Genomic DNA, 13393 nt, shown 5'->3' on the forward strand with positions numbered 1-13393 from the left:
AAGATAGGGAGGGGCGAGGCCACGGAGAGATCTGAAAACAAAGGAAGAGAATTTTTAAACTGAGGTATTGCCAGATCGGGAGCCAATGTAGGTCAGTGAGCACAAGTGAAAAAAATAATTTTACATAATTTTCTAACATTAACAACTGACAGAGTTCACAAATTAAATTATTTTGTTGGGATAAAGAAAACTGCTTAAAGTCGATTTGATTTGAAAAGAAAACATCTTATGTTAAATATATCGTCATACTAGTCTAATAAATGTTCATTATACATTCAGCACTTTTAATTTTAATTGGAGTGAACAGGGCTTGGTGCGAGCTAGGATATGGGCAGAGTTTTGATTCTAAATTTGGTACCTGCAACACTTCACAGTGTGATGTGCCAACAATTCTCTTCTACCAACAGATATTGCCAGATGAGAGACTCAGAGTTCCCATGAGCTCCTGCCTATCATCTATTAGCAATTTGAAAAATGGTTGAATGCCCCATGTCATAAGACCAGGTAATTCCACCTAAAGACTTGTCTACATTTGACAACAGTCATTATGGCTTCTCACCCATAGTGCTTTATGATCATTTCACTTCACATAGTTACATTACATAATCTCAATTGACAGCCAAACATCCCAAAACATACTCACATCTTGCTGGATGAATCATAGCAATTGATCTTTTTATCCAAACCAACCGTGGCAAACAACAAGTCATTTACTGGTGAAAAGCACAGTCCAGAAGCTGGAGCCTTGTGAGCATTTTCAATGGTATAGTGAGGTTGCTGTGTATTAACATCCCAAAGAGTTACAGTCCCACTGTCATGAACACTTCCCAGTAAAGCTTTCTTAAAGGCAGAATACTTTAGGTCTTGCACTGGCTAAAAAAGGAAAGATAAAATCAAGCAGAAATACTTTAAATGTGCAGCTGTGGAAGGAGATGGCGAGGAGGGAGAAACAGAATGAGAGATTTTTTGTAGCCAACTTGAAAAAAATAATTTTACATAATTTTCTAACATTAACAACTGACAGAGTTCACAAATTAAATTATTTTGTTGGGATAAAGAAAACTGCTTAAAGTCGATTTGATTTGAAAAGAAAACATCTTATGTTAAATATATCGTCATACTAGTCTAATAAATGTTCAGCACTACATAACCAGTTTTTAATTGGAGTGCTAAAAAAAAGTGTCTCAAGTGTGTTTAGTCTTTTTGAAGTGGTTTGTATAAAACCACGTATAGCAACAATCAACAGTTCCAACTTGTTGACAGATCAACGTATCGATATTTAAAAAAACATTTTGTTGGGAGCAATAAAATGATGAAACTGGTGCCCATTAACTGAAATGGAACTGGCTATTTGTACTTCTAGTTAATGTAGATCTTTTCTCTGCTATTTTATTTATTCATAAGGGCGGGGAGACGAGGGGGGTCAAGTTAGTGGAATACATTTCCGTATTTGATTACACAATGTTTAATTTCTGGACTCAACTAAACAATAACACAAACATGACTATCTCCCAGAATGTAATAGCTGCCAGGAAAAAATCAGCATTAAAGACTTCCCCAAGTTGGCAGTGTCCACTAAATGAACACAACATAATTCAGGACAATAATCAGGAAAGTCCCCCCTCTCCTTCCTCCCCCTAACAAAATTTGTAAAGACATGCCAGTGGATTCAGCGACAAGGCAAAGGTGGAAACAAGAAAGAGTAGTGGTGAACGGTTGTTTTTCAGACTGGAGGGAAGTATACTGTGGTGTTCCCCAGGAGTCAGTATTAGGACCACTGCTCTTTTTGATATATATTAATGACCTGGACTTGGGTACAGAGGGTATAATTTCAAAGTTTGCAGATGACACGAAACTCAAATGTAGTAAACAATGTGGAGGATAATAACAGACTTCAAGAGGACATAGACAGACTGGTGAAATGGACAGACACATGGCAGATGAAATTTAACGAAGTGTGAAGTGATACATTTTGGTAGGAAGAATGAGGAGAGGCAATATAAACTAAATGGTACAATTTTAAAGGGGGTGCAGGAAGAGAGAGACCTGGGGGTGAACATACACAAATCTTTGAAGGTGGCAGGACAAGTTGACACAGCTGTTAAAAAAGCATATAGATTTTTTTTATTCATTTACGGGATGTGGGCATCACTGGCAAGGCCAGCATTTATTGCCCATCCCTAACTGCCCTTGAGAAGTACAAAAGCAAGGAAATTATTCTAAACCTTTATAAAACACTGGTTGGACCCCAGCTGGAGTATTGTGTTCAATTCTGGGCACCACACTTTAGGAAGGATGTCAAGGCTTTAGTGAAGGTGCAGAAGAGATTTACTAGAATGGTACCAGGGATGAGGGACTTCAGTTATGTGGAGAGACTGGAGAAGCTGAGGTTCTTCTCCTGAGGACATTATTGTCCTGAATTATGTGGTGTTCATTTAGTGGACACTGCCAACTTGGGGAAATCTTTAATGCTGATTTTTCCTGGCAGCTATTACATTCTGGGAGATAGTCATGTTTGTATTATTGTTTAGTTGAGTCCAAAGTTAAGGGGAGGTTTGATAGAGGTGTTCAAGATCATGAACGGTTTTGACAGAATAAATAAGAAACTGTTTCCAGTGGCAGAAGGGTCAGTAACCAGAGGACACAGATTTAAGGTGATCGGCAAAGGAAACATTTTTTTACGCAGCGAGTTGCAATGATCTGGAATGCACTGCCTGAAAGGGTGGTGGAAGCAGATTCAATAGTAACTTTCAAAAGGGAATTGGATAAATACTTGAAGTTGAAAAAATTTACAGGGCTATGGAGAAAGAGCAGGGGAGTGGGACTAATTGGATTCAAAGAGCTGGCACAGGCACAATGGGCCACATAGCCTCCTTCTGTGCTGTACCTATTATGATAGTATGATAAATCATTTTATTAAAGTTTTACCCTCGTATTACAAATATAATACCTGAAAATAAACAAATGCAGGATATACTTCTGTGTTTCATTACCGACTTTAGCATAAACTGATCCTATCAAATAAAAACTGGTGAAGTAAAGTTACCTCTTATTTATGCAAAAATGTGTAGGATGCGGACAGCCAGCAGACATAGGAGATTTTCAACGAGGCGGTTTGGGTTGGATTTAAACTTTGATCCAGTAAATAAAAGGCCAGTATCTAATCCACTGCTCTTGAGAGGAGCAAATTTAAGTGATGGTGAAAGAATGTCACCACATGGCCACATGGTTAGAAAGCGAGTTCCTGGATAAGTATAACTGTGGAGAAAACTCTGCTCAACAGGCAACGTGATGTACTCATTTGAAATTAGGCTTGGCATGTTAGCTAAACGTTTTAAAACAGACACCAATTACCAAGTGTTACACAAAAACAACAAATTTAGATATTAATCACTTTCAGTTACAGAATCATAGAATGATACAGTACAGAAGGCGGCCATTTGGCCCATCATATCTGTGCCAGCTCTTTGAAAGAGCTATCCAATTAGTCCCATTCCCCTGCTCTTTCCCCAAAGCCCTGTAAATTTTTTCCCTTCAAGTATTTATCCAATTCCCTTTTGAAAAGTTATTATTGAATCTGCTTTCACCGCCCTTTCAGGCAATTCATCCAATAAGTTATTCCTAATATCTTCCCGAATCAAATACTCAAGCTCTAAACTACTCTGACTTCTCGGTTCTCATTTTCTCCAATATTCTGCCAGTTTTCAAAAGTAGGGAAAGAGCATAAACAAAATTTAAAACTTCAAAGACTTCAAAGCATTGGTTGAAGAAAGTAGGTACCTGAGTTTTACCGTGGCCAAATGGAGTACTGGAAATATTTGTTGTAACACTGTGCACAATAATATCACCGCTGCGGGAACCTGAAGCTATATGGTAGTCATTCCAATTGAAACATACACTATTCACTTCTTCCTTGTGATCCTGCAATGCACATATTGTTGATTAGTATCCATTAGCTGTTTTTAGATATGCAAATTGTAAAACAAAATTAAACATAGAAAAGATAAAGAAGGCAACACTAAGATAAAGTACTAGGAATGTTATATTAATTTGTTAAATCTCCACAATTAGGAGAATATAAAAGTAGCGCACAGTTTGGAAGTGGAATCCAGGGGACCTAAAAGGTACAGAATGCCTTGAGGCACTCCAACACCAAAGCGCTTAACCTGAACTGAAAGGTAAAGGTTACAATGCTTAGGGAAATTGGGTGGGGTGATACAAATTCGGATCTGTTGTGTACCTACCCCGATCCATGGTGTCATTTCCTCCTGTAAGCAGTCTGAGCACCTTACTTTAGTGGGATGTGACTGACACTGCCCTATATCTACTTCTACAACAGCATAACCTAGGATTCTAACAGTACTACCCCACCCCACCACCCCCCCCCAAATCCCCCGTGACCAGAACCAGATATTCATGTCTTTTACACGTGTAATTCTTCAATCTCTCTGAAGGCAGAGCAAGCAAAAACTTGGGGAGGGTAGGAATGAAGCAAATCATTAAGCTGCTTTATTTCGCCAGGAGAGAACATACAGAGCAACTGTTAAGATCAGCCTCATTTAGTAAATCAGTAACTTATCTTTGTATAATACAAAATAAAGAACACACCACACTTCGGCTCATCTTAGTTGAATTAAACAACTTGCCCATGTATTTGATCCTAAGGAATTTTAAGTAATCTCAATTTTTGGTGTTGCAATTAAACTTTCACACTAAAAGCAGCATATAACTGTCAAAAAAGGAAAGGAATGAAAGATGCTACAAAAAATACATTCTAGGCATACAATATAAAACCAGTTTTCAATCAAAATGATAGTTACAATACTCAATGCATTTGTCTTTTGTCGTCTGTAGCTGAAGCACAGAATAATTAAGATATACTTTAGAGTGTATAAAAAGCACAAGTGTGCACTTGGCTCCTGCAAGCCAAAAATGTCCAATTTGAAATTCTTCACTCAAATGCTCAGGGATTATGATAAAGGGTTTATAGTGTTACGTGGTATTTTTAAAAATTCTTGGGATGTGGGAGTCACTGGCAAACCGGCATTTATTGCCCATCTCTCGTAGCCCCGACTGAGTAGCTTGCTCGGACACTTCAGAGGGCAGTTAAGAGTCAACATCTTAATTGGGGGAGGAACTCATACGCGATTGGAGCCACATACAGGCCAGACCGGGTAAGGACGGCAGGTTTCCTTCCCTAAAGGACATTAGTGAACCAGTTGGGTTTTTACAACAATCCAACAGCTTCATGGTCACTTTTACTGGACTATAACTTGGTGTTGTAAAATTGTTTATAACTTTTACTGAGACCAGATTATTTTTGATTTCCAGATTTTTAGAACTAAATTCAAATTCTCAAACTGCCATAGTGGGATTTGAATTTATGTTCCCTGGATTATTAATGCAGGCCTCTGAATTACTAGTCCAGTAACAACCACTACACTACCGTACCCTGTTTTTATATTGTTACCCGGTAGCTATATTGCCTACCTCGGGAGTAAACTGCAAGATCTTCTTGGCTTCCTGCCATCAAAACAATCTGCTTTCTTTCAGGTCCTCTTGACCCACATACTACTCCCAGGGTGAGGGCACAAGCTGACAAACTGCCCTTAAGTTCTGCCAAAGGCCCCCCTGTGAGACAGGAGATCGCTTTGGAGGAGCACAATAAAGGCTGAGATTGGGAAATCTCCATGTGGGGAATTATGAGCATGAACCTGTGATATATCAGTCATGGCACAGCAAACGGACAGAATACCTTCAGAGTCCTATGAGGTCTCTTCGACTTTATATCCCAGATATTGACCGTGTTATCAAGGCCTCCACTTACAATACACTTGGAAGTGGAATTCAGACTGATACATGTCTGTTTTTTCTGTGGAACAAAAATAATTGATCAAAACAGACTCACTAAAACACATTAAACAGAAGACATTTTAACTAAATTAACATTAGTTATAAAGAATTTCCCCAAACTTCATAGCCACCCTCCATCGATTTATTTATTTATTTTTACAAGTTTTAAATGATATTAAAAAGTTACCTACCCCTTCGGCAAGATCTTTTATAGGAACCGGAGTAGATCTGCAGGATGACAGCACTATTTTATCACCACTGCTAGATGAGCTCACCAAACACTGATGTGGAAGAATTAAGGCAAATGATTGCTTTTAAGAAATTAAGCTATTTTGCCTCACTACTAGAGCCAAATTATTACTATTCGAGAAACAAAACGCTTTGTAAACGAAGCTGAAACTTGAATATTCAATGGCACTCAAAAATTGAAGACAAAAAGTTATCAGTCTTTATTAGAGTTAAACCCAGGCTAAAAAATGTTCAGTGTTCAAGCAAAAAATTCTACTGAGTCCATTTTATTCATTATTACGTTTCTGGTCTATTTTAAGCAAAGAAGTTTAAAGCAAGCGCTGAATAAGATAAGTTTTTTTTTAATTTAGGAAGAATTTGAACACATTCCATAAAGATATACAAGGGAATTAGTTGGCAATCATGGAAGCATTATCCTTTAATTAGATTGAACTAGTAGTAGAGACCACGAGAGAGCAGTAGGAGGAAGAAATCCAGCTGAGATGTAAAGTGGTCTGAAAGGGAAGGATGGAAGGAGGAAAACAGAACAGCAAAAATTCAGAGATTGGAAATAAAATGCAGAGACCAGAAAGAGACTTGAAATTCAAGCAGGACAATGGGAAACCTGGGAGCTGACCATCACATGTATATCATTGTAAATAAAAAAACATTATTCCTCCCTGCTTACTTAAAAACCTCGCATTGCAAACCTCAGAGCAAAACTTTTCCCTCCAGTAGTTCAACAAATTGGGGTCCTGTTAACATATTTTAAGGTCAATTACCATAACATTCTAATAATGACAACTGATTACATTTTGCATTTGATTAGATTCACAAAAATGCAGTCGTTACTGGCAGCAACAAGCCCCAAAGGATATTATCAACAGTCCAGGAAACAGAAGTTACTTCATAGGGTTTCTTGTGAGGGTTAAATTGTTCCACCACTGTCATGGAAACTGAATCCCAGATTTTAATGTCATCCCCACATGAGGCTAATTTGATGCTATCCTGCATGGTATATCCTGAAAATTGTAAACATGGGATACACGTGAAATATGACAGCTACCAAAGTAAAGCTCTTGGTTAAACATACAGCAGTTTCCCAAAAACTGAATGGGTACTGGGTCTGAATATAAATAAATGGAAAGAAAGATAACACACATGCATAATTTAAACATGCACAGTTTATAATAGTCAGCTTTTCAGGTATACACATATATTGCCATTGATAGATTAAGCAGGTAACAATTTGCATTTATATAGCACCTTTAAAACATCCCAATGCACTTTACAGTCGACATGAATTGGTAGAAGACGATAGGCTTGCATTTCTATAGCACCTTTCACAGCCTCAGGACATCCCAAAGCTTCACTGCCAATTAAGTACTATTGAAGTGTAGCCACTTTTGTAATGTAGGAAACGCATCAGCTAATTTGCACACAGCAAGATCCCACAAACAGAAATGTGATAATGACCAGATAATCTGTTAGGGATGTTGGCTCAGGGATAAGTATTGGTCAGAACACTGGGGAGAACTCCCCTGCTCTTCAGCGAAACAGTGGCCATGGGATCTTTTACATCCACCTGAGAGGGCAGACGGACCTTGGTTTAATGTCTCATCCAAAAGACAGCACCTCCGACAGTGCAGCACTCCCTTAATACGGCACTGGAGTGTTAGCCTGGATTATGTGCTTAAGTCTCTGGAGACTTGGAGCCACAACCTGGTGACTCAGAGGTAAGAGCACTTGAACTGATTAATCGTTTGCATTTATTGCATCCTAGGGTGCAATAACCAGCAGGAATAAAAGGGAGAGAAAAAGCTCATCTTTATTTATTAAGCCTCAATATTGTACATTTAAGCTGAAATCAAAAAGTATTTAATTCCAGCTTAGAACTGGAATTAATGAGTTTAACAAATGGGAAGGCTCTCAAGTATCACAACAGCATTGACAGAAATGAGCTGTATGCAGGAGTTCCTTTGTCACAGGGAGGGACAAACAAATTGCAGTAAAGCAGGGGGAGGAGAGTGGTCCAGGATCAGGGAGGAAATAGGCACATGTTCGCAGTGGATACTACCAGGCAACAGGCTTAGTGCAGCAGCAGCAGCCGCCATCTGTGAACGGTGAAGGAGCAGTGTGCAGTAACAGGCACTGACAAGGAACATGCTATCTACAGAGAACATGCAGCACAGAAACTATCCATTCAGTCCAACTGGTCTATACCGGTGTTAATGCTCCACACGAGCCTCCTCCCTCCCTAATTCATCTCACCCTATCAGCGTATCCTTCTATTCCCTTCCCCCTCGTGTTTATTCAGCTTCCCCTGAAATGTATCCATGTTATTCACCTCAACTACTCCTTGTGGGAGTGAGTTCCACATTCTCACCACTTTCTGGGTAAAGAAGTTTCTCCTGAATTCCCTATTGGGTTTATTAGTGACTATCTTATATTTATGGCCTCTAGTTTTGGACTCTCCCACAAATGGAAACGTCTTCTCTTCGTCCACCCTATCAAACCCTCTCATAATCTTAAAGACCTCTATCAGGTCACCCCTCAGTTCCCCTCACCCCTGCACCTTCTCCAATGCCTCGATATACATTTTATAATGTGGAGACCAGAACTGTGCCCAGTACTCTCTGTGGTCTATCGACATGACACAGACATTTCACCCCCCCATCGGGACACCCCTCCCTCTCCCCACATCGGGACACCAACTTCCGCCCCCCACCCCCCCCACCCCCCCCACCCCCCGGGACACCTACTACTCTCCCCCCCCCCCCCCCCCCCCACGGGACACCTACTACTCTCCCCACCACCCCCCCCCCCCATGGGACACCTACTACTCTCCCCACCCCACGGGACACCTACTACTCTCCCCACCCCACGGGACACCTACTACTCTCCCCACCCCACGGGACACCTACTACTCTCCCCCCCCCCCCCCCACCACGGGACACCTACTACTCTTCCCCCCCCCCCCCACGGGACACCTACTACTCTTTCCCCCCCCCCCCCCCACGGGACACCTACTACTCTCCCCCCCCCCCCCCCCCACGGGACACCTACTACTCTCTCCCCCCCCCCCCCACGGGACACCTACTACTCTCCCTCCCCCCCCCCCCCCCCCCACGGGACACCTACTACTCTCCCCCCCCCACGGGACACCCTACTACTCTCCCCCCCCCCCCCCCCCCCCCACGGGACACCTACTACTCTCCCCCCCCCACGGGACACCTACTACTCTCCCCCCCCCCCCCCACGGGACACCTACTACTCTCCCCCCCCCCCCACGGGACACCTACTACTCTCCCCCCCCCCCCCCACGGGACACCTACTACTCTCCCCCCCCCCCCCCCCCCCCACGGGACACCTACTACTCTCCCCCCCCCCCCCCCCCACGGGACACCTACTACTCTCCCCCCCCCCCCCCCCCCCCCACGGGACACCTACTACTCTCTCCCCCCCCCCCCCCCCCCCCCACGGGACACCTACTACTCTCCCCCCCCCCCCCACGGGACACCTACTACTCTCCCCCCCCCCCCCATGGGACACCTACTACTCTCTCCCCCCCCCCCCCCCCCCCCCACGGGACACCTACTACTCTCCCCCCCCCCCCCACGGGACACCTACTACTCTCTCCCCCCCCCCCCCCCCCCCCCCACGGGACACCTACTACTCTCTCCCCCCCCCCCGGGACACCTACTACTCTCTCCCCCCCCCCCCCCCCCCCACGGGACACCTACTACTCTCCCCCCCCCCCCCCCCCCACGGGACACCTACTACTCTCCCTCCCCCCCCCCCCCCCCCCCCACGGGACACCTACTACTCTCCCCCCCCCCCCCCCCACGGGACACCTACTACTCTCCCCCCCCCCCCCCCCCCACGGGACACCTACTACTCTCCCCCCCCCCCCCCCCCCCACGGGACACCTACTACTCTCCCTCCCCCCCCCCCCCCCCCCACGGGACACCTACTACTCTCCCCCCCCCCCCCCCCACGGGACACCTACTACTCTCCCCCCCCCCCCCCCCCCCACGGGACACCTACTACTCTCCCCACCCCCCCCCCCACGGGACACCTACTACTCTCCCCCCCCCCCCCACGGGACACCTACTACTCTCCCCCCCCCACGGGACACCTACTACTCCCCCCCCCCCCCCCCCCCCCCACGGGACACCTACTACTCTCCCCCCCCCACCCCCCCCCCCCCCACGGGACACCTACTACTCTCCCCCCCCCCCCCCCCCACGGGACACCTACTACTCTCCCCCCCCCCCCCCCACGGGACACCTACTACTCTCCCCCCCCCCCCCCCCCACGGGACACCTACTACTCTCCCCCCCCCCCCCCCCACGGGACACCTACTACTCTCCCCCCCCCCCCCACGGGACACCTACTACTCTCCCCCCCACGGGACACCTACTACTCTCCCCCCCACGGGACACCTACTACTCTCCCCCCCACGGGACACCTACTACTCTCCCCCCCCCCCCCCCCCCACGGGACACCTACTACTCTCTCCCCCCCCCCCCCACAAAACACCTACTACTCTCCCCCCCACGGGACACCTACTACTCTCCCCCCCCCCCCCCCCCCCACGGGACACCTACTACTCTCCTCTCCCCCCCCCCCCCCCCCCCCCCACGGGACACCTACTACTCTCCCCCCCCCCCCACGGGACACCTACTACTCTCCCCCCCCCCCACGGGACACCTACTACTCTCCCCCCCCACCCCCCCCCCCCCCCACGGGACACCTACTACTCTCTCTCCCCCCCCCCCCCCCCACGGGACACCTACTACTCTCTCTCCCCCCCCCCCACGGGATTCCTACTACTCTCCCCCCCCCCCCCACGGGACACCTACTACTCCCCCCCCCCCCCCCACGGGACACCTACTACTCCCCCCCCCCCCCCCACGGGACACCTACTACTCCCCCCCCCCCCCCCCCCCACGGGACACCTACTACTCCCCCCCCCCCCCCCCCACGGGACACCTACTACTCCCCCCCCCCCCCCCCCACGGGACACCTACTACTCCCCCCCCCCCCCCCCCCACGGGACACCTACTACTCCCCCCCCCCCCCCCCCCCCACGGGACACCTACTACTCCCCCCCCCCCCCCCCCCCCACGGGACACCTACTACTCCCCCCCCCCCCCCCCCCCCCACGGGACACCTACTACTCCCCCCCCCCCCCCCCCCCACGGGACACCTACTACTCCCCCCCCCCCCCCCCCCCACGGGACACCTACTACTCCCCCCCCCCCCCCCACGGGACACCTACTACTCCCCCCCCCCCCACGGGACACCTACTACTCCCCCCCCACGGGACACCTACACCTACTACTCCCCCCCCCCCCCCCCCCCCACGGGACACCTACTACTCCCCCCCCCCCCCCCCCCACGGGACACCTACTACTCCCCCCCCCCCCCCCCCCCCACGGGACACCTACTACTCTCCCCCCCTCCCCCCACGGGACACCTACTACTCTCCCCCCCCCCCCCCCCCACGGGACACCTACCACTCTCCCCCCCCCCCCCCCCCCCACGGGACACCTACTACTCTCCCACCCCCCCCCCCCTCGGGACACCTACTACCCTCCCCCCACCCCACGGGACACCTACTACCCTCCCCCCACCCCACGGGACACCTACTCCTCCTCCCCCCCCCCCCCCCCCCTCGGGACACCTACTACCCTCCCCCCACCCCACGGGACACCTACTACCTTCCCCCCACCCCACGGGACACCTACTCCTCCTCCCCCCCCCCACCCCAACGGGACACCTACTTCTAACTCCCTCTCTCGCTCAGCCATTTTGCAACGTGCTCGTGACCAATCTCCCATCCTCCACGAACATGAACTTACCCAAATCTCTGCTGCCCGAATCCTATTCTGCGTCCAGTCACACTCACCCATCACACCGATTCACCATTAGCAGCTGCACTCTCAGTCACCGAGGTCCCATTCTCAGGAACTCATTCTCTACATCTTCTCCCTTCCCCCCCCACTCCCACTCCCAAAACATAGCCCTCAGTTTCCCCACCTTCTTTAAGGCCCTCCATTAAACCCACTTCTTTGATCAGGCTCCTAGTCACCCAAACCTCTCCTTTAGATCAGTATCTGTTCTCTTCACACATCTGAGAGGCACCTTGGGGTATTGCCAGAAGGTAATAGGAAAAGGACACATGGAATGCCAAAGATGAGATGGTTGGCCTACGAGTGCCAACAGGCAGATTCCTGTGGGAGCTGTGGCTAACCTGGTTATAACTTAATTGATTTTGCATTTTGTCTTCACAGTATTACAGCTTTCTAAACTTACAAAAACTTTCAAGAGCTATACCTGCCATAAAAATCTCACAATAACACAGAATGCTTTGTGATTAGTTGAGGAAACTAAAATTGTAATTTTAACCCTTCACTCGCCTCTGAGTCAGAAGGTCATGGGTTCAAGTCCCACTCAAGACTTGAGCACATAATCCAGGCTGACAGTACAGTACAGGACTGAGGGAGTGCTGCACTGTCAGGGATGCTGTCCTTTGGATGAGACGTTAAACCAAGACCCGTCTGCCCTCTGAGGTGGATGTAAAAGATCCATTTGGAAGAGCAGGGAGTTCTCTCCGGTATCCTGGCCAATATTTACCCCTCGACCATCACAAACAACAGATGACCTGGTCATTATCACATTGCTGTCTGTGGGACCTTGCTGTGCACAAATTCCCGCATTACAAGTGTGGACACTTCTAAAGTCGGACACTGGCTGTAAAGAAATGCGAGTCTGTCTAATTAACCAAGTACTCCACATTCTGGAGTTAAATGATGAAGTGAGCCACAGGCTCCCGCACAACAAGATGATGTGGGCTTTTACCAGAGATGGGCAGGTTTTTATAATAAATGAACGGGCGCGCTCTTACCCGCGGGGGTCCGGGACCATCGACTGCGGCCCTCGCCCGGCTCCGTGCAGCAAGCGGCCTTCGGCCCGCTATCTCCGGGGGCGGGGGGCAGGTCGGCACACGGGCCCTAATGCAGCCGGGGGCCTGAGTGCAGGGAGGAGCCGGGTGAGCCGGTGGGCCTCCGGGTAGGGGTCCCGTCTCAGAGGCCTCAGCACGGACTCTCCCGCCCCTCCCGAGAACGGGGCTCCACCAGACCTCCCCCGCCGATAAAGGTCAGGCTCTCAGCCGCTGATCAGAAGCCTGGCCCGGGCCTGCTTCTCTCTGGGTCACCCAACCGGTTCCTGTCACTCGCTGAGCGGCTTCCCCGCCGCCCGCCAACCATCCACCCGCCCCTCACTGCGCGCGCACCCTACGCCACCA

At 48.7% G+C, this 13393-nt stretch overlaps 1 protein-coding gene across 1 annotated transcript in view; it reads right to left on the reverse strand.

Moving 5' to 3' along the window:
- nedd1 (NEDD1 gamma-tubulin ring complex targeting factor) overlaps nt 1-13360 on the reverse strand; it is a 46384-nt gene extending 33024 nt beyond the window's left edge. The window contains exons 1-6 of the mRNA XM_068004602.1: nt 12995-13360; nt 6958-7103; nt 6045-6137; nt 5756-5872; nt 3781-3921; nt 644-873 (exon numbers count right to left, since the gene is read on the reverse strand). Coding sequence (XP_067860703.1) covers nt 644-873; nt 3781-3921; nt 5756-5872; nt 6045-6137; nt 6958-7095 — 719 coding nt within the window. The 5' untranslated portion in view covers nt 7096-7103; nt 12995-13360. The remainder of the gene's footprint in view (nt 1-643; nt 874-3780; nt 3922-5755; nt 5873-6044; nt 6138-6957; nt 7104-12994) is intronic.
- Nucleotides 13361-13393: the final 33 nt, after the last annotated feature.

This window comes from Heptranchias perlo, chromosome 24 (genome assembly GCF_035084215.1).
Source record: "Heptranchias perlo isolate sHepPer1 chromosome 24, sHepPer1.hap1, whole genome shotgun sequence".
NCBI lineage: Eukaryota > Metazoa > Chordata > Chondrichthyes > Hexanchiformes > Hexanchidae > Heptranchias > Heptranchias perlo.